Source organism: Aspergillus alliaceus (assembly GCF_009176365.1).
Source record: "Aspergillus alliaceus strain CBS 536.65 unplaced genomic scaffold BDW43scaffold_6, whole genome shotgun sequence".
NCBI lineage: Eukaryota > Fungi > Ascomycota > Eurotiomycetes > Eurotiales > Aspergillaceae > Aspergillus > Aspergillus alliaceus.
In genome coordinates, this window is record NW_022474689.1 from 188,644 (window position 1) to 209,685 (window position 21,042).

The window sequence follows — 21,042 nt, forward strand, 5'->3', positions numbered from 1 at the left end:
ATCATTATTCATAATGATTACATACAATTCTTTCCAAGGACATGCAAAAAGGTATGCGGCTATATAAGCTGTGCGTTGTCTTTACAAAGAACACATTCCTGATTTAAAGCCGAAGTGTATAACAAGCATGTCACCTCCTATACTTATGGATATCAGTTCAGCTAACCAACCGTAGAACACAAGTAAATACCACCTTCATCTCGACCCATAACCTACTCAACATCACATCCATGAACTCATTCCACGGAGGGATCGTCTCACCAGGCGCAAATTTCCCCCGCGAAGGCCGCCAAATCGGCCAAAAACGCAGAGGTTGCGTCTTCTTCTCTATCACCCTCCACTCATCATCCGGGGCTTCCATCTTCGGATCTATAGCCAACTTACGAGACGGAACAAACCCATGCCTCATATAAATAGGCACACCCATGGCAATAACCGATTCAAGCCACACCTCCATCCCGAATTCATCCGCCCGCCGACATATCTCCCCAAGCAACATGTCCAGAATCCCCCGTTGTCGTTACTCAGGAAGTACGAACCCGATATACGCATCTGCCACCCCATCAGTCGCCAAACCCAACAAAACAAACCCGTCAACAAGAAAACAACATACAAACATACGCTCTCTGCATAAACCTCTCATGCGGAGCGGTTAACATCCGCAAACACTCATCAATATACTCCCGCTGACTACCGGCTGGATACCACGTCGCCGATTGCTGGGCTGAACCCGAACCATGTCGCACGAAGGGATTATCGCGGTGGACTTTGAATAATATCCCGCCGACGATTTTGTCGTTCTGTTCTATGTCCACGACCTTGCACCACACTGCGTCGGGATCATCGCGAGACCATTGCCGTTGCAGCTGAACTAAATTCTTCAATGCGGTCTGCTTGTCCTCCTCCGGCTCGGTACCGAAAATAGGATAGAAGAACCGGAAGATCGATTGCGGGGGATGGTTGAAGCTTGTTTCTTCACAGGCGATCAATTCTTCGAACTCGGGGTGCATCATGGCAGACTTCGGATAATTGGAAGCGTGGGGTCCCGGTTGTCATGTTGCGTTCGTCCGTTTCAGATTTAAGCTTAAGTTCACAAAAGGTGCAAGCGTTCGAAGTGCGGTGGATCTGCACTTATATTTGTCATATGTCACTACGCTACAAGGATCAGACGATAGACTCAAGTAAGCACTAAGTTACCAGAAAGAAAAAAGGGGAAATTAGTAGGCGATGACAATTTTCTAACATACGATGCTTGTCGGCTATTTTCACCCCCTCTCGCACCACCCGTTCCTAGTATCCAATGGCACATAATGCGCTATTGTTAGACATCTGCAACGCGTCGTATTTGGAGGTCTCAGCGAAGCCACCTAGGTCCAGCTTGCAGAATTCTTTAGCTCTAATACTGCTTCCTACAGGCTTAATGGGTCTTTGTCTCATATGTTAGTATTCGCGGTTTGGTTGGGAAAGACAGCAACTGTTGGGTCTGTGGTCTGTTGTATGTCCAATCTTCTTTTGAACAGGTTGGAGATATGATCATTGCGCATTAATGTAGTTTTTTGGAGCACCCTTTGGATGTGAGGTATGTGGTTATGTACTGAGTCCTGATAACCAGACGTTCGCGATGGAAAGCGTACTGCTATTTGGAAGCATTCTTCGATCTAGAATAATCCGGTCTCCTATATGGCGCAAGCACTTGAAAAGGCTTATTGTAAATCTAGGAAAAGGGCGCACAACCTCAAGCACACCCAGAATAGTCAGCGAGGCGCAAGTGGAGTGAAAGGGGTGTTATAGATCAGGGTAACAAGTAGGCTTAGGGCATCTTATCCGGTTCTGGTAATTATCTTGCGCCTTGCGAGATGAACACCGCAGTTCCAGATCCCCATTGTCTAGGGTTGATGGAAGTCACTACTTATTCCATTTTACTAACGTCAGAAAGGAGAATTCATTAATTACTCATGCTCGCGCGTTCAATATTGAGGAAAAGTCGGTCGTACGCGTGCATGGATCAATGAGTGGTCGCTTTTCTGACCGCATGAGGAAACATTTCACATAATAAGTGATGAACCTAAAAGATAAGGCTTTGAACGATGCCTTTGGGTTTTGCGAGTTAAGGTACATGAGAACAATATCCTTGTACGGGGAGGGGACGGCACTGCCAGCCAGCAACGTCGGTGATGGACCGCCATCGATTCCTTATATTGAAAAAGTACCATTTTCTTTCCCCGATATTCGGCAATTAGGACATCGTAGAAGAATGAATAATGTAGAAGCTAAATTAGTAATTGTATAGTTAATGGCTAGGAAAAGATTAATGGCGGTTTAGAGCTTATCACCAGGACTGTTTAAATAAGGGGGAGAAGGTGAGAGGCTCCAACCAAAGCTCTTAGGTTGAGCGAATAAATTTTCTTTAGTGCTCATATCAGGAACAGGGCCCATCAAGTAGTGTTCAGCTTCCTGCAGTCTTTTTTTAAAGAGCGCGTCGGCATGTAAAAGCCTTGTACATCGTCTCTTAATATTAAAACACAGTCAAGTTGGTCTCATTGGACAGTTGACGTTCCGGCAGGGAAGAGAAGCAACACGAAGGGAGCTCTGGGACCTCGGCCGATTGCAATGGCGCAGGACCTAATGCCAGAGCAATATGTTATGAGTAGCTCTACAGGGTTCGAGGAAATTCAGGGGAAAATTTACGTCTGATGACAATCCTCGGAGTAAGTGCGTGATCCTTCGAGGGAAACCAGGCTCGCAGGAACTCGTCAACGGAGTCCGATCAGAGCGACAAGGGTCCAACTCCTTCCAGTCCAGAAGTTGGTATTTCACCAGGATGATAACTAGTACTCATATACTAATCCAGGGTTATTGAACTGTGGCGTATATCAGCCATTCAGCAACGCTAGCCCTAAAATTGAGTTTCGAACTTAATCTCGGGTTGGAGGGTTTTGCTGCATGTCTTAGAATTACATCACTGAGGAATCTCAACACATGCGAACAGAATGAGGGAAATTGGGATATTTGTCTTTAGATACCTCGGGATGCCGGTGGTGACATGTGCTATATAGCGACACGAACTCCGTTGATTCGTGGTGAACCCTGGACACTATCCCGCACTAATTAAGGGTTTTGCGGGGTACAATTAATTTTGAGGGCATCATTACTCTTTTGGGATATCCCCAGGATCTAGCCTGCAAGGCATCACGAACAATCCCAATTACACGTCAAAGGAGGCTTTTTCGGAAATTTCTGTTGATCGAGCATATAATGCCCAGATTTCTCCATGGCCCCTTACTTCCATCAGGAAACAAGGCTTGCGCTCAACCATACCCTTTCCCACTCTGCTTCCTCTTTCCCCGCTAACCCTGGGCCGCTATTATCATACTTGTTATAATTCCAACCTACCATCAGTCAACATGCACTTCTACCGTCTCCTTGTCTTAGCCGCTGGGTTCCTTACAACGGCCACGGCCGCACCAACTGAGCTGATCAAACGCGATGCCACAAGTGTCGTTAGTGCAGTAGGAGACATCGCCAACCAAATGTCGACATTAAATTCCACAGTCAGCAGCTACCGAGGCGGCTTCCTCGGAACCGGAACGGCCCTTAAGATCGAATTCCAGTCCGTCCAACTTAGTCACGCCCTTAAAGATGCCATCTCAGAAACCGAGGACTCCGCCAAATTCACCGGCGATGAGTCGAATAAGGTGGCGGCAGCCTTCATCGACCTGCAACCTAAGATCTCCTCGACTCTAGACAATATAGTCTCCCACAAACCACAATTCGATACCGGCCTTCTCGGCCTGGGGTCTGTTTCATTCTTGGTTAAGTGGAACTTGCAGCAAGAGAAGGATTTAGCTGCAGAGCTGGGGAAAGCTGTTGTTGATAAGTTGGCGGAGCCGTATGCTTCGGTCGCTCCGTTGCTTAACGATCAGATTGCGGCGGCGTTTGAAAAGGCACTTGCTGCCTTTGCTTAGGTGGTGTTTAGGAGGTAGGTGAGGTGGAGAAAGTAGTCTTTCTTGTGCCTATATTTAGGAGAAAGTGCGGTCTAGACACACCTGATTGATAATAAGACAAGGCTCTCTCTATACAGGCACTCGTTTATATAATGATGGAACTGGATATCATTCTCGTCGATCCGGCCCAGAGAAACAGTTGTATCCACAGATGATCCAGACAACAGTAAAACTATAGTGTTTTACCTTCGAATCCAGAGATATTCCATGCACCCATGTGCCGGCAAGCGTACGTATGTCCATGTCAAATAGTATATAACGACAGTCACATTGGGGAGTCAAAACAAGCAGGCCCTTAGAAGGACTCATTTAAAGTCCCTGGGATCGTAAGAAAAGGACAATGAGATTTCTTGCGAGAAATATAATATCATTATCCGCGTTAAACAACGGCCCCTGCTTAGTATTGGCCAGGTAGTGCAAATCCATCAGGCTAAATACGATTTTACAGTTCAATTGTTTGCACAGTAAAAAGCTCTATCTAGTTTTCCTACTTCGTTTAAAGGACCTCCATGACTAACCAACTGGCAGGGTGGTCGAGTGGTTAAGACGTTAGACTTGAATCACCTTTGTGAGAACATCTAATACCTTCGGGTTCGCGCGTTCGAATCGCGTCCCTGTCGTTCTCTTTTTGTCTCTTTTTTATCCTCTGGACGGAGTGGAATGCATATTCAACTATTTTTTCTTTTCAAAAGCAACCCGAGCATAGCAATAGCTTGTTCCCTAGCCTAGAGAAAGGCACGTCCGTCCTGGTTACATCTAGTCAAAGTGCGTCTCATCTTAATATCAAATTTGAATATATATTTCTCCTACAACTACTTGTGAGCCATAGGCATTATACATAACTTCATCACTTTTCCTAAACCTAAAAATCCGGTAAAACATTAACGTCTCTCGCATTCCACAAAGTCGAATGGAGCGAGAGTGATGAATAGAGCAACATAATCGCCAATGTGCATACTCTAACGCTCACTTTGTTTTCACAATAGAATCAGCGCTATGCGTATCGCAGAAGGATTTACTGGTCCTGTATTCTGGTATTTTCTGCTTCCCTCAGCTAATATGATATTTATCAACTCATAAAGTCGTCCGCAATCGTATTATTTATGTATATGGGGACATGACACCGCACTAGAGAGCTACGATGTAGGTGCTAGGGATACTCAAGTTATAAGCTAGAACACTGCTAGCCTGACGGAGGTGACCTGCAAGAAGAACTAGGGTAGTTGTCTCTTGGGACGATCGAGCTGAGAGTAAGAGAGATATTGGGAGATTGAGATTTGGTTTATGAAGCATACGAACGAAGATAGACATAGCTGAGGTTATTTGACCCCTACAATAGACATACTTTGAATAGTCGTTCGTTCAACAGTACGCAGATAATTACTTGTCTTCAACATTTCCCCTAATCCTGCGCTAGACGGCATTAAACGAGACAAGCAAAGTCCATCTTCAACTGGTCTGTCTACCTAGTATGTATGCCTGGCGATATGAAATTGAAGTCTATGAGCGCTAATAAATCTCCGTAGAAGGCGCCTTCATGTTTACAACAGCAAACGACATCATACGGCGCCATTTTCTCGTGAGACGATGTTAGTAAAAAGCGCAAGAGGAAAAGAAATATTATACGAAACTCTCTTTATTGGTTACAGTGGGTTTAGGATCCAGATATTGAATGTTAGTCCTCGTATTCCTCAGCATTGCCTTCATTGTTTCTGCGGAACCACTTCAATAAAGTAGTGGGTTCGATCTTCTTATTGGCGGCTGGTGATCGCCAAGTATCATCTATACGAGGTGATCGCCGTGGTTGAGAGTCCCAACGCGTTTAGGCGAACTCTTGTTTTCTGGAGTTGTTGTGGGGAATATCATTCGGAGCCTGGACTTTTGTTGATAAATAAGCGGTTTATTTCTACCCTTGAACAGTTTTGCCGTTATTGAACGCCTACTATCGCTGGAATTCCACTGAACAGGACACTGACAATATGTCTTTCGCCACTGGTGATGGGGATGTCAGACACCCACTTGACGACTTGATGGAGGAGTGCAACAGATTGGCGGAGAACAACAACTGGGAAGAAGCACGGGAAAAGCTGAACAGTACGATACGATTGTCCGAGGAGCATCAAGGTCCCGAACATGACAATACGCTAGAAGTGAAAACAATCCTGGCCTACAATCTCCGCAAACATGGAGAATACCAGGAGGCTGAGCACATAGACCGAGAGGTATATAGTGTCCGACTTCGAGTGTCTGGGCCAGAAAACACCAATACTGCCAAAGCACTGAACAACGTCGCGCTAGACCTCAAAGGCCTTGGCAGATATGACGAGGCATTCGATCTCGAAGAGCAAGCACTGGAGATATTTATGAAAGTAAAAGGGGAGAATTCTAGAGAGACGCAAACAAGTATGAACAACCTTGCCAACAGCTTTTACCAACAGCATCGTTTCCAGGATGCGGCCCGGTTGCACGAGAAGACACTCAAGCTCCGCATAAACACGCTTGGCCGAGAGCATTTCGAAACAATCATGGCCATGGACCTGCTTGGAGTCGACTATCGAGAGCTAGGCCATGTGGGAAAGGCTGTGCAGTATCAGGAGGAGGCAATCGAGCTTGCGAGGAGGATCCTGGGCGAAGCGGATGAAACCACCATTCGGTGTTCGATAAACCTGGCATCGACATATCAGCAAAGTGGGATGGCCAATGGCAAAGAGAAAGCGCTGAGTTTGCTAGAGCATGTCTTGGAGCTATCTCGTCGCGCTCTCGGCGAGGAGAGTCCGGAAACTGTGGGCATCATGAACAATCTCGCAGTGGCGTACGTCAAGGCCGGCAGACTACATGATGCCCAGCCACTGCTTAGAAATGCCTACGAGTTTAATCGAAGAACATTAGGCCCGAGCCATCCGAAGACTCGAGCCTCGGAAGGCAATTACGACTATGTTATGGAGAAGCTAGGCTTAACTCGAGCAAACACCTTTCAATTCTGATCGTTGTACTATGAGTGTCCTGTGTCAAACAAACGAAATAAAGATAGTTTAGAGTAAAAACAAAGGAAAAGCCGATAACGCATCATGGCTCGATAGTGAAAAGGAAGTATGAAAGTGCAGTTGTATAGAATGCTAGACTGGCTAGCATATGCTAGTTTTAATGTTTTTTCTTCCTACGACGTGGGATATGGGGACTTCGTGAGACCCTCTCCAGCTAGTGCCAAGTCCTGAATAGCAGCCAACCCATACTGCGCAACGGCATTTGTTGATATCCAACTAGCCTCATCCACTGGGGCCAGCGCAGCACTTCCATTCACATGTTCTGAAGCCCAGGGCTGATCAGCAGTGAAGCCATCCTTATTAACGTAAAACTCTTTCCATGCTCGTTCAGCCACGGTCTCATTGTTGCTGTGCTTTGCATAAAACGCCGTCAAACGTGAGTGACCCTGTACCAGACTGATCTTGCTAAAGGCTTCACCGTAACGTGCCTTCTGCTCCTCATTAGTTGCTCCATAGTAATAGCAGTAGTCTAGCCATGCGCTTTCCAGACCCTCCGGAGCATCATCGCCCCAGTATTCGAGCAACTCTGAAACAACCTCCGGGAGCCCGAACACAGCGTTCAAATGGGAAATGGACACACGACCCTTGTTGTTGGGGTCACTTGGCGGTGGGAGCAACGTGCCATTGGTGATAGCGTATAAGCCGTCTCCGGTCACAAAGCCGTTCTTCAAGCTGGCGATTCCTTTCGCTGTACCAGTCAGCTTTTGCTTCGCTTCCTCCCAACGAGGGCCCCGTCGCTCCCACTCAATTAACCAGCCACCGGCCAGACCAGCCCAATCCGTTCCAAGGGAAAATGCAACAGGTTTGCCAGGCTCTGGTGTCCAGCCATCGGTCCGGACCTTCCGTTGAGGATCTAGTAGTCCGTAAGTTTTGTCGGTGTCAAGTGCTTCCTCTAAGAGCTCGCCCACTCGTTCATCGCCACCAGATAGGTAGAAGAAGTATTTCCGATACAGAGGTTGGGCGATACGGACTTGCTTCGCGCTATCGCCGAAGTGCTGAACACCATGGCGAGTTCCAAGACCCTTCCACTCGCCAATATGATAGACATCTACCTCTCCAGTATGACGCGTCAGTGCCTCTGCGAACCGATAAACATCCGCTCTACCGGTTCTGAGGAAGTACTGCCAGAAGAAAAGATCCGGCGACAGCTCAGAGTTGTCCCATGCGTATCCGCCAATATCATATCGCCAAGTGTGTCTGTCTTCATCGTAGGTATGCATGATGTCACCGTAGTCTAAGAAGCCATACCAACGATGGTCTTCAACCTGTCCCTGATAGAACTTGACTAGATAGTCGAGGTTCTTTTCGATCGTCCTGGACTTTTCGCTAGATGTGTCCGGGAGTCCCCAGTAAGAGCCGGCTGCCTTAGTCTCTTTGATATATTCAGGCTCTGGGACCAGAACGGGAGGTTCATTGATATACCTGCTCAAACTAGCCAAGTCATCGCTCGCGGGAGTGGCATCGAACGTGTGCAAGAAGATCTCGCTTGTCCTCGCAATACCATATGGCTTATTGAAACCAGGTTCATAATCCTCGTAAGTAATCTCGAGCGCATCCAATTGCTTCTTGTATGTATCCTGTCCCAATCCATCGTGGAAAGGCCGGAGATCCAACGGTGCGGCTTCAGGGCTATACAACCAAAGCATGATTTTGCCTTTATCGGCGCCCGCATCGGAAATATCCAACCCTGTGGGATACCTCTTCCAGAAGTCACGCAAGCCAACTGCGAATCCGCCTTGCGTCGCACCGCCAAGATAGGCGAGCCCTGAAGATCTTGTGCCAGCCGGGATATTGACCCAAGCGTGGCCAGGCTTGGTTCTCTTTTTGAGGGTGAAGCCGTCGGGTGATAACTGGCTCAGCTTGTAATCGTTCCAGGCAGGAATCCACTGGAGGCGGGATGAAACCCTTTCATCCCAGGTGCTCACGTTGGGGGTAGCTTTGCCTTCATACTGCGCTGATCGGACTTCCACGCCTGGGTCGCGACGCAAACCAGTAATTCCCTGAACGGCTTCATGAAGATAACCACCATCCACTCCGGGGAGTCGGATGTGACGGTTATACAACTCTTCGCCTGCCAGGGGAACTTCAAACTGGAGGCCAAGACCAGTGACGAAGTCTTCCTCCGGCTTCCCATCGAAGACAGTACTATGAACCACCCTAATAGAGTCCGAGTTGGTGTACAAATAAAACCGCAGTACAAAGGGTAGCCAATCTTCATGATCGCCATCACCAGTAACCTGATGCTTTCCCCTCACGGTAACCAAAGCCCGAACAGAAGTCTCATTGCTGACCACAACCTCCTCCACATTACTTTGGAAATTAAAGTAGTTGATCGAGGTATTTGCCCGAGCGGCAACATCCTCCGCAACACCGGACTGGGTATGGAGCACGAGCTTTCCATTCTCGGCCACGACCTTCCCACTCGATGTCGTGATGGAACCCACAACGCTATTGCCCGACTTAGGGAACGACACCGTTAATTTACCGGTGTCAATTGTGACGCCATTGGCCCCGTTGGCCACCTTCAATCCCGGAGATCCGTCGGAACGGTTAGACGGTGGTCGGCGGGGAGATGCCGATGCTGCGCTGACGCAATATTCGCTATCAATGGTGTCAAGCGGTGGGATAGCGTGCCCAGTCCATTTGATTGACCCATCACGCCAGTATCCGGTTACCCAGGACTGAAGCGGAATTTGTTCCTTTGATGCTCCGGAGATCGTGAATTGGGTCCCGTTGAACCGGTACTTTCCTTGCGGCCATGGGAGACCGAATGTTGTTCCGGCTTGATAGGCCGGAGTATCGCCGACCCAGTGGATTTTGACGTTGTCGGACGAGGTGCTGTTGGTTGGCCGTGTGAATACCTCGCTGGCCATGGTGCCGAGAGCAACCCAGAGAGGTAGTTGTCGCATGGTGGGGACGGCGAAGGGGGAGCCCACCAAACCTAAGGGGGATTCTTATGTATGTGCGAAGTCGGACTACATGATGGGTAGGGTAGATGTGGTCATCTTATATAGCGAATTATGGCAGTTTAACGCCGAGCCCGGAAGAGGCCAAGGATTTGATTCAATTTCCCATGTTGGTAGCATGATGACAGTTGCCTTCCAGCGGTACATTAACCAGTCAAGATACTATAATACCTAGCTGGCTCGGACTAGCTGTGGTCCTAAGGGAATGACGAGATCCATCGAAAAGAAGAAACAAATTATCACACAAAACCGTACCGAATGGCATCATTGGTGGCCAGCCTATGGTGTAATTCTCCGAAATGTAATTGCACTATCTCCCTCCGGTTTAGCGACAGCTTCTGGTTGACCGGCGGGCTGTTCTTAAAAAGGATTTGCAACATCATTATGTCCTGCCAAGCATTCTCCCCGCATAATTCGGAGCAAGATCACCCGAGCGTGTTAGAGCTTCTCTCCTGTTCACCAATAGGCGTTTGCTGCTACTTCGTCATGCAATTTCCCGGTTGCGGTAGTGGAGAAAAGCATGGATTCTATTAACCGAGTTGCATCACTCTGTAGATTCTCGGGTGGGGATGCGTATATATACAAAGGAACGAACATTATGGATAGTGTTTTTCATTTATAATCATTGTGGATAACTATATTGAAGGTTGATAAGCATAGCTAAAGAATTCCTTGTTGCCAATTTAAACGAATTACTCGATTTAAATTGACCCTAGTTCACAATAAGATGTCTGTTCCAACCTTAGTGAATTACCTCATATACAAATGATTATGTCTCTCTTAAAGGCGAGCAAGCGAAAGGACTTCATCGTATAGCCATAGAGTGTTTCAGATTTGGCACCTGTTGTCCGGCGATGTTGGATATTCGGTCTACCACGACGTCTTCGATTAGACCTGTATGCGCGAAGGGGACGTACGATACAGAGAGGCCTTATGGGCCATATTCATGTAGCCTGAACGAGAGTCCTTTCCTGACAGCGTAAGCTTTATCTTAGTAGCTCTTCTGATTACGGCCGGCATTATTCAGTGTCAACTATAGGCGTACAACCATGCCATCCCCGGCATTCACTGCAGGACAGGTTGACACGGCACTTATAAACCAAACAGTCGTCAATTCCCACCAAGTGAATATTCTAGGCCTTCTTAACATGGCCGCTATAAAATGGGGCTCGTTGGATGTAGTTTGGGCTACGTGAATTCGAGGAACCAGGAATTTGGATGACTTTCTCGCCTTTGCTTTGGTCTGCGATCACACAACCCTCTCAACATGAGTAGGCCCATAGCAGGCTGGGTGGAAGAGGTTCATGTGAGCATGGCTGATGCAGTTAATGTATCTGAGAGAATCTCTCGTCAGGCAGTAACATACCAAACAGAATGTCCCGCGGACCGCAGATCTTAAAACTCTACCAAGGCTATAATTGCATACCTAGTTGAAAGGGTCCCCTCAGTATCGAGAACTTCACGACTCCGCGAAAATGATAGTACATACCACCAGCCTTCGTTTGAACATTTTGAATTGACTCTCGAACAGGGCTGACAAAATCCAAAAGATGATTAGTTCTTTAAGAAACAACGCCACAATGCAGATAATGCAAACAACAGCACAGTTCAATTCTTTCATGGCATAATGAAGCGTATAGCCAGGGAGATACATAGAGCCCCCGGTATCTTTAAGATTGAAGCCTCTATTATGAGCCAGTCCAGCATCCTTGATATGTGTACTACACCCGGTGGTCTCCTTGAGATAGAGCGGGGATATAACCCTACACCTCGAGCTGTCGAATTCACACTAGCTTCTTCTGAGGAGAGAGGGGGGCGGACACAACGTTCGTTTACTGGAAGATCCGAACGTTAAATTGCACCTTGTAGACATCGCAATGCTAGCTGCGGATATGGGTGTTGCAGACATCCCGACAGAGCACCCCGACGCTGGGAATTTCTTGCCAAGACACGTTACCCCAGATCAGACTCGTCACCTCATAATTTGCGGTGGACAGGTTCTCGGAACGCACGAAAGAGTCCCTTATCATGAATCAAGGGAAGCTCGCAGATTGATCGTGTCTCAGCTGTCACTTGGCCTTGAACATCTAAAGCCCGGGGGGAGTATAATTGTCCTCCTTCACAAGGTTGAGGCGTGGGATACTGTGCAATTACTGTATACCGTCAACAAGTCCTCATCAATACAGCTTTTCAAGCCATTGACTAGCCACACCAAGCGATCGTCTTTCTACATGGTTACTAGAAACGTTGGAAGCCATCACCTTGAGGCTATCCTTGCAATCGCGAGATGGAAGGATGCGTGGTACTTGGTACCCTGTCACATTCGGAACAGAGAATATGTACTTGAAAACAATTTGTAATGATGATGTGGATGTTGGAGTAATTCTAAAATTATTCGGTCACAAGCTCATAAGACCGTGTTGCATATTCAAGCCAAGGCATCGGCGAAAGCACCGTTAATCAAAGCAGGGTTAGCTAACTGAAAGAGGATCGAAGTGCGACTGTCTACGCCTCATGACAGGAAAGCAATCTCAATCAAATTTACTAGGTGTATATCCTCTACATCTCTTCTATGGTCAGGACCCTTTGTCTCGCTACATATGTCCTCTGTCCAATCCTACCAGTTCCAACCACTCCAAGACTTGAAGTTCTCTGAAATCAGAGACCATCGTAGAAGAGGATGTCAGGATATGTATTGGAGTTTCTAGGAACCTTCGTTATTCCTTTGTGTTGACGGATATATTGTCTTTTCTAGGATGAAACTGCAAATTAAATGCGTTCAGATTGTTCTAATTTCGACATTGTCATTCGCTTGGCCAACCACATTTACTCGTAAAGCCGTACTTCTGTCTTCTAATCTTTTCGGGATTCGGTCACTTCTCGAATTTGCCTTATGATCCATGATACTCCAAAGAAATAGGCGGTCATCATATCAGTGAGCCAGTATGGCATCCACATTGAGAACCAAGAAATTGTTGACATGCCCCCAGCCCAAAACAAGTCTGGAGTACCACCGATCCAATCATTCAGCCATCCCTCGCCCCTTAGAGCAGATTTTACTAGCTTTGCTGCATATTCCTGTATTGACATAGGGGAGGAATTCTGGTTGAATGATAATCTCTTCTGAAAAAGGCCTGATATGGGACGGTAGAGAGAGTTTGTGGGTAGGTTTCTGTTGAAATGACTTGCCACTTCAGAACGCACGGTTGCTGGGGCACTGGCTTACGCATTATTGACGAGTACCAAATTTCCAGATACAGGTCCTGCGTACCACACTACCCGTTATATACAGCTGGAGTAGTATAGTACAGTTGTTATCGGGGAAGTGCTCGTTCAGAATTTTAGACCCTCCTGGCCGCCTCCGGCCCATGGGTTTCTCGCCATATCCACTCTTTTGAAGATCTGGAGTGGTGGTTGAATTTGGGGAGAAACCCATATGTAGGATATAACGGCACTGGGTCGACGTATTTGTAGACTGTATGAGGCCTCCGTATGACAAAAGCCGCACGGATTAGTCGAGAAACGGTGTCATACTTTTCTGTCTTAGCAGTAACTTGCACGACTCCGCCGTCTGAATCAGAGCAGATATGGTGACCTCCAAGAGACTGAGCGTTAGGAAATCAAAGAAAGGCACTGGAATACTTCTTGAAAAGCTGCCAGGCTTCATGCTTTATCTCCGATGTATGAAATAGATCGAAGTGGGACATCGTACTTGAAGAGCCCTTTGCGCCATTCCAAGGCCGAGAACCGAGGCGAGTAGTTCTACTCTAAGATCCAGATCCGATGACCGGTAAGAGGGCTTCTAATCTTTGGTAGCGGGAACATTGCCCGGATAGAAGGGCGACGTAGTGTTGGGTCGGTTGCCCATTACTAGTTCTATTTACTTCGAGGTCCATCCCATTTGTCTTTCTAAAAACATGCTCACTGATGTCAGATTGATGTCGGCCTCACCGCATCTTTCCTGGTGAAATGAAGCGAAATATCTCGAGAAAGCAATTTAGCTGCCGGAAAAATATACTTCGCAAATTAAGATCCTCGTAGAATTCGAATTAGGAATTTATCGCCTTAGATGGGCAATTCTACCATTCTGACGAGAGCCATGGCATTGTTCATGTTGGGGCCAAGTATCACGAGATGTTGAAATACGTGCAAGAGCAAGGAATCCAGTAGCTCCATTTCTTGGAGTTGGCTCCTGATGGGATAAAGGGGGTTCTGGATCCAAGGTTTCCGCGGACGGTGGTGAAGTGTCGGCCTCTGGAAGAGGTGGAGAGAATGGCCCATTGGGAATAATAAAGTATATTATGTATAGTACTTCAGCCCCTAGCTTGTCTAGCGTGATGCTACCAGGTTATGTACGATCGATGAAAGCCAGGACAAGACTCGCAAGCCCTTCCTTCGCGTCTCGGGGTTCAGTCATCTGCGGTAGATACCAGACGCGCACTTTGGCCGACATCCGATAATAGTCTACAAAAGACTTATAATCTAGATTCCGCCTTATTCGAATCCAGTGCCTACAAGCCCGCTGTGTAGAAGATGGAACACGTGAAAGAACAAGGTGTCTGCCAAACCGTGCTTCATGTCGAAGTTGCAGTATTGAGGCTTGATGAAAAAGGACTGACAATTGAACACGAACAGAGTATGACTTATACTTCAGCGAATATCACCCTCATGGGATACGGCATAAAGTTAACCATAATATAGACCGCGCTACGCGTCACAAAATTCGCAGAGTTCGGTTTTTATTCGTGCTTTGGGTCGAAGCCAATGTAGGACAGCTTAAGATTCAATACGCGGAGGAGCGGCGCAAAGTCTTGGAGGTCAAGAGGAAAGTATATCAGTTACTCGATCCGGGCACTTCCTCTACTCGTGTACAGGGTTGGGTCCAATTGCTTCTGGACCGCGCCTATGGCAAATCAAAGGCACGAAAGCATCTCAAGGTATTTTTGAATCCGCTTTCCGGCGCTGGTTCCGCCGTGAAATGGTACTACCAATTCGCGGTCCCTCTCTTCACCGCAGCACAATGCCATGTGGACTTACAAGAAACCCGTTCTTCTGGCCAAGCAATGGTGTTGACATAACATCCGCCTCCGTGAGTCAGTTTCTTGAACGGATCGACAGAGTCAAGTAGGCTGGTCAGGATATGATTTTGAACAAACGATGGGACACCATCCGCCCATCTCCCCGCGTAGATAAGATGCCAAAGAGCATTCCGCCAGGCACGGTGAGCTTCTGCAGTGGTTCCATGCTGATGGTTTGCCGGCGTAGTCATAATAATCTGCACAGGAATGTTCGCAATCCGAGGAATAAAATTGTCACTGTTCTTGATTCCACTTTTCACAGCATCCACAAGGGGATCCCTGTACAGTGAATCGAATAGGTTATGGGGCAATAGTCTGCCAGCGAGCACTTCATGGGGTCCAGACGGAGTCAACTGGTCTGCGATTGATTGAGTGCCTTGCAAGAATCCCGAATTTTTCGCGAACGTAGTGTGCCGATTTTCTAAGATCTTCAGGCCCGGGTAACTTGCCGCATAGGCCTGGTGATCCCTTGTTACATTGTGGATGAGTGCATCGTCATCGTCTGGTAGAACTAGATACATTTCCATTTTACCTGAGAAGCAATAGGCATGTCCAGCCACCTTATTATTCGACCAGGTTGTTTGATTGTTGGCGTGAATTGCCCTGTCTTCGCAGCGGAAATTCGGCACGGCGGGTGTAAAGACAACAAATATATTGTCACTTCAGAAATATGCTCTCTTCACGGAGTAATACTGCCTGGAATGCCAAGGGCAAAATCCACCCTCATAATATACCTCAGTTAAGGCATCTACATATCTGCCATCGAGGCCCACACTGATCTTATGGGAGTAGATCGCAGTAAATAGTATAATCTATAGTTAATATTCAGTGATCGGGTCTCGAATCTCAGGGCTATAGTCGGTGCTGTGATTTAATATATTTTCGAAGATACAAAGCTATGTTGCATATTTTGTTTCTTTTGCCATCAGTTGAAATATTATTAATCCAAGGTTACATTTTAGTAATATAGAAAACGATATAGTTATTGAACTTGGTATTATCAAGCTTCTAAGGAACCTCTATACAACATGGAATGAATGATCCTCATTCAGTCCAAGTTTACTGCTCGAGGTACATAGACCTCATGCATACTTGTTTCGTAAAGTGGTCAAACAAGGAGGCATTAAGGAAATGCTCGACATATCCATGACAAGGAACTCCCTCATATCTAGTAGCCTCTTTACTACGGCAACTACGCCACTTACGAGAAAGGACATTTTACGGAAACCTCTTACGAGTATATCAGACACAATCCTATATTCTCCATCACTAAAAAGAGCTTCAATCTTTCGCCCTACCAGCCCACTCTACAATCACGCCAGAGAGAGGGATATGAGAGAAGGAAATAATACGGTTCAGTATTCATAATCTTTCTCGCAATAGTGGGGATCTATCAGGTGTTGATATGTTCTGCATATCCGAATTGAAAACAGTTCATGGTGTTCCAGTAATAAACAGCTGGCACGGTATTTTTATGTCTCGTATATCTGCGTATGAGTATGTTGAGATCAATTCAACGTCCACCCTTTCACTTCCCTCATGCGCGTAAACCAATCCCTGACATAAGGGAGCCGTACATGGGGTCCATACGGGTCCAGCTCCCATTGTGGGCTAGGGGGAGCAATACCTGTCTCTTTCAGGCACGAATCTCTCAATTCATCCAAGGAGCCACCTCTATCATACTCTGAGTCCTGTCCCAGCGTATCACGAACATTCTTTAGGCTCTTCCTCAAAGCCACCGTTTCCTCCTCGCATACACTAAGGTCACTAGGGCTAACCACCACTCCGTAGTTCTTTCGGGCTCCGTCGATGGTCACCAATCGCCGGCGAACTTCCAAGGCAACCTTCTCCGCAGGTCGAGTGAGCGGGTCTCCCAGTCCACCACCTCCCCACGTCACCCACTCCAGTAAGTCGTCGGGATCAACGCGAATGTGGTCGCACTTCGAGGGGAGTATCTCAACTGGAGGTTTCTCACGGGACTTGGAGTACCGGTACAAAACCTTCCGAGAGCGAGAACCCGGTTTGCCACCGCGAATGCCCCATGGCTTAGTGAACCAACGATCATCATGCAGACTGAATTCTCCACGGCAGAGGAACCGGTAGAGAGTGCGTTGCGCGTTACCACCGCGATAATACCCAGGTCCGCCACTGTCTGCGACACTCTCGTTCGCTTCGATGCGCAGCGGGTAGTTAAGTTCGATGCTTTCTGTGGGGATCGATTTGATGGCGGGGAAGAGACAGTGGCAGTCGAGTCCATCACCGGCGTTCCGAGCAGGTACACCACCGAACCCGATTTGGTACAACTGATACCATTCTCCATTGGGCTTGTATCCGGAGTAGAAGAAATGTGGCGAGTCACTGAAACCTGCCGCTGCTGCATAGAGCTTGTTTTTCTGGCCGATAAGTGCTTGCATTACATCCATTGTTCTTCCCAAAAGGTGGGTTCGGCAAGAGATAGCTGCTGGCCTAACGGGCTTCAGCACCGTGCCCTCAGGGATATAAATATCGATGAGGTCATGGAAGCCGTCATTAATCACTGTACCAGGTGCTGCTGCCGCAATCATGTAGTAACCGATGAACATCTTGAACATCGTCTCCGACAGATAAAAGTTGATACTATGCTCACTCTGGGGCGAAGTTCCGCTCCAGTCAAACAGGAGCCGATTTCCCTCGATCTTCTTCATTGTGCAGGTTAGGGCCCAGGGGCCAACACCATGACCATCATCGTCAACGAAGTCAGTAAAAGTGCAAGGCTTATCATCAAACTCTGTATCGATGATCCTAGCCATTCCTGTGCGGTTACGTTGCAGCAGTTCAGAACAGGCGGCAAGGTAGATTTCAGATCCGAATCGCCCGGCCAGCTCACAAACCCGACTCTCAGCAGTTCGGCAGGCGGCAATAATTGCCATCAAATCTGAGCGATACCAATCGGGCTGGCGCGAGTTGCGGCAGAGCAATTGAACTAGGTCGGCGTTCATGACGCCTTCGGAGTAGAGCTTGATGATGGGGATCTGAACACCATCGTCGAAGATCGATGTGGCGTTGATCGACATGCTGCCCGGAACCATGCCTCCTACGTCGGTTAAGTGTCCAAACTGCGACGCCCATCCAATCAATCTGCCCTCAAAGAAGATTGGCAAGAGCACAATCACATCGTTCAAGTGCGTTACTGCCCCTTCGATCATGTATGTATCATTCGTGATGAACACATCACCTTCATTGACTGTTCCTTTCCATGCCTCAAGGAACTGGGTGATAAAGCTACCGAATTGACCCACAAGCATCTTCCCGTCTGCCGTTGTGATCACGTTAAATTCATCTTGCTGTTCGCGAATCGCTGGTGACATGCTGCAACGGAGCATCAGTGTGTCCATCTCACTCCGGATGGATGCTAAAGCAGATGCTACAAGAGTTGGGATCAGCGGTGTAGATTGAACTGTCTCCAAGGCCTCGCGTGCGGTTTGATCCTTCGACTGCTCTTTCTGCCGATTATCGGTTGGATGTATAAGAATGTTACCAATAGCGTCTATCTCTCCGTAACATCCTGGAAGAATGAGTGTGTTGCTGTCCATCTCTGTGATAATGCAGGGGCCCTGAACACGTACGCCTCGGTAGCTAATCTTCTCACGATCCCAGAGTGTGGCCTCGAGAGTCTGACCGTCTATGACGATGTTTTTCTTGGCCACCATCGCGTCAGCCGGTGGTTCATTAGGCGTGTCCTGGCTAACCTGAGGTAGCTCAATGGTTGGTGTAGCGTCAACAGCGACGACCTCAAGGCGCATAAGTTCCAGCTCAAAGTTGGGAAGGCAATACTTGAATTGCTGTTCATGAAGCAGGTCAAACCTTGCCTGCAACAAGTCTTTCCAGGGTTTATAATCAAGGGAGAGGTCCTGCGCTTCCAAATCAACAGTCAGATTCAACGCTTGACCTTTGTATCTGAGGTCGACGTGGTAGCTGATGTTCAGCTCCATTGAATGGCCACCATTGGAGCTTTGCATAGTCTCCCTGCAGGCCGTCTCGAGTTCGTTAAACCGCTCCTTGACCTCCTCGGGCAGTGTCATGGAGAGTAATTTGATGTAAGACGAGGACTGAGAATGGCTCAGTCGGGTGGTAGCATCACCCAACGCGCATAGAGTACCTGGAGAGGGAGGGACGATGACTGGCCATGCTCCAAGAAGCTTTCCGATCGCGTTGGCATGCAGTGGGCCAGCACCTCCAAACGCAACAAGGGCGAAGTCCTTAGGATTGTAGCCCTGTTCCACGGACACCAAACGCAATGCTCCGTACATGGTCTCATTAACCAGGTTAATGATGTCTTCGGCAGTTTGTGTGACGCTAAGCTTCATTTGGGAAGCAATTCCATCGACTGCGGCAAATGCAGCCTCTACATCTAGTGTGAATTCACCTCCCAGCAGCTTTTCTGGAAGATATCCCAGAACCAGATTCGCATCAGTGACGGTGGCTTCAGCACCTCCTTTGCGGTAACAGGCAGGGCCGGGGCTTGCCCCTGCACTCTCTGGTCCCACTCTCATTGTTTCAGTGATGTCCATGTATTTCGCAATGGACCCTCCTCCAGCTCCGACTGTCCGGATGTCCACGGCGGGTGAACGAACCGTTAGTTCCCCGACGACTGTCTCGCGGCGAAGACGGGGCTTCCCTTGATAGATCAAAGCGCAGTCTGTTGATGTTCCACCCATATCGAATGTGATCAGATTCTTGTACGGTGTGTTGCGAGTCACAACGTCTGCAACACCTTGGACACCTCCTGCGGGGCCAGACATCAGGATATTGACAGGAAGCTGTCCCGCCAGATCCAAACTGGTCAGGCCACCGTCAGACTTGAGGATACGAATCGTATTTCCATCCTCTGCAAGCAAGTCCCGCAGATTGCCCAGATAGCTCTGGACAACTGGCTTAACGAGTGCGTTGGTACACGTCGTGACAGTTCGCTCGTACTCTCCAACCTCCCGAAGCACATCGCTGGAGGAGATAATAGTAACATGGGATCCAAGTTCTTCCCGCACAATATCTGCCACTAGCGATTCATGCTCACTGTTACAGTGGGAATTGAGTAGCGAGACTGCCACAGCCTCCGGTCGATCTTTCGTCCATGCCTTCAACTCAGCACGTAGTGCTTCCGTATTCACCGCGATAACCGTTTCTCCATTAACTGACATACGCTCCTGGCATTGGATCACACGCTCCAGTGGTACTATCGGCTCCGGAGGTGTATAATGTAACCAGGCACCGAGACCACCGGGAATTTGGGACCGGCGAACAGCCAAGATATCTTTATGGCCTGCAGTGACAATTAGGCCCGTGCGAGCTCCTTTGCCCTCTAGAACAGCGTTTGTGGCGGTTGTTGTGCCATGGTGGATGAACTGGAACTTTCCGTCCCATGAATAGCGCTCCTTCAGCTGTCGCCGGACCTTCTGGATTCCATTCTTGATACCAATACTTTGGTCCTCGACGGTAGTTGGTACCTTGGCTCGTACAATCTGCCCGTCAGGTGTAAAGGCACAGATATCAGTAAAGGTGCCTCCTACGTCCGCTCCCAGCCGATACTCGCCATGTCCGGTGCCGTGTGACATTGTGAAGCGCGCTTAACGGAAGCTCCCCGTCAAATACAAACAAAAATAGGCTGAAAGGCCCTAGGTATTAACCCTGGGTGTGTGGTGGTGGTATCTCCTAGGCTTGTCGGGCAACGCGTATCATGAACCCACTGGGGGTCAAGTGAGTTTAAATTCCGCAGAAATCACCTCGCTTGAGATTGCGCGGAAATCCCTTCTCTATTGGTCCTAGAAAAATTCTCGGTTTACATTTTCTATTTGTCACGGCACCTTACGATCCTTCAGCGTAGTGTGAGTGCTAGCAACTTAGCTTGCACAACCCCTCAGATAGCGCTTCGGGGGATTGTGCTTCACTGGATAGTGCAACCCTGGACCCGCTC

The 21,042-nt window shown here is 48.0% G+C and overlaps 7 protein-coding genes and 1 non-coding gene across 8 annotated transcripts; 5 read left to right on the forward strand and 3 right to left on the reverse strand.

The window, feature by feature from the left end:
• Positions 1-482: 482 nt before the first annotated feature.
• Positions 483-1,048, reverse strand: BDW43DRAFT_264728 (uncharacterized protein; the record flags this gene model as incomplete). Its single annotated transcript, XM_032040700.1, has 2 exons — positions 614-1,048; positions 483-552 (listed from the first exon to the last, which is right to left on the reverse strand). Coding segments are annotated over exons 1-2 (428 nt in total), but the record flags the coding sequence as incomplete, so codon positions are not given.
• Positions 1,049-3,121: 2,073 nt separating this feature from the next.
• BDW43DRAFT_264729 (cell wall mannoprotein 1 family protein) lies at positions 3,122-4,287 on the forward strand. The gene has a single exon (XM_032040701.1). The coding sequence runs from the start codon at positions 3,405-3,407 to the stop codon at positions 3,963-3,965; it is 561 nt and encodes a 186-aa protein (XP_031903979.1). The 5' UTR covers positions 3,122-3,404; the 3' UTR covers positions 3,966-4,287.
• A 240-nt stretch (positions 4,288-4,527) lies between these two features.
• On the forward strand, positions 4,528-4,624 carry BDW43DRAFT_t47. Its single transcript has one exon. It is a non-coding gene; the product is annotated as a tRNA-Ser (tRNA).
• A 1,359-nt stretch (positions 4,625-5,983) lies between these two features.
• On the forward strand, positions 5,984-6,988 carry BDW43DRAFT_322569 (TPR domain protein; the record flags this gene model as incomplete). The annotated part of the gene is made up of 1 exon (XM_032049588.1): positions 5,984-6,988. The coding sequence occupies one exon, from the start codon at positions 5,984-5,986 to the stop codon at positions 6,986-6,988; it is 1,005 nt and encodes a 334-aa protein (XP_031903980.1).
• A 132-nt stretch (positions 6,989-7,120) lies between these two features.
• BDW43DRAFT_322572 (polysaccharide lyase family 26 protein) lies at positions 7,121-10,145 on the reverse strand. Its single transcript, XM_032049589.1, has 2 exons — positions 8,974-10,145; positions 7,121-8,868 (listed from the first exon to the last, which is right to left on the reverse strand). The coding sequence occupies exons 1-2, from the start codon at positions 9,955-9,957 to the stop codon at positions 7,162-7,164; spliced, it is 2,691 nt and encodes an 896-aa protein (XP_031903981.1). The 5' UTR covers positions 9,958-10,145; the 3' UTR covers positions 7,121-7,161.
• Positions 10,146-11,891: 1,746 nt separating this feature from the next.
• Positions 11,892-12,374, forward strand: BDW43DRAFT_307426 (uncharacterized protein; the record flags this gene model as incomplete). Its single annotated transcript, XM_032046248.1, has 1 exon — positions 11,892-12,374. One exon carries the CDS (start codon positions 11,892-11,894, stop codon positions 12,372-12,374), a length of 483 nt encoding a protein of 160 aa, XP_031903982.1.
• A 2,173-nt stretch (positions 12,375-14,547) lies between these two features.
• BDW43DRAFT_307427 (uncharacterized protein) lies at positions 14,548-15,092 on the forward strand (the record flags this gene model as incomplete). Its single annotated transcript, XM_032046249.1, has 2 exons — positions 14,548-14,650; positions 14,716-15,092. 2 exons carry the CDS (start codon positions 14,548-14,550, stop codon positions 15,090-15,092), a joined length of 480 nt encoding a protein of 159 aa, XP_031903983.1.
• A 1,331-nt stretch (positions 15,093-16,423) lies between these two features.
• Positions 16,424-20,836, reverse strand: BDW43DRAFT_200795 (Hydantoinase/oxoprolinase-domain-containing protein). The gene has a single exon (XM_032039140.1). It carries the CDS (start codon positions 20,681-20,683, stop codon positions 16,601-16,603), a length of 4,083 nt encoding a protein of 1,360 aa, XP_031903984.1. The 5' UTR covers positions 20,684-20,836; the 3' UTR covers positions 16,424-16,600.
• Between the last annotated feature and the right edge of the window lie 206 nt (positions 20,837-21,042).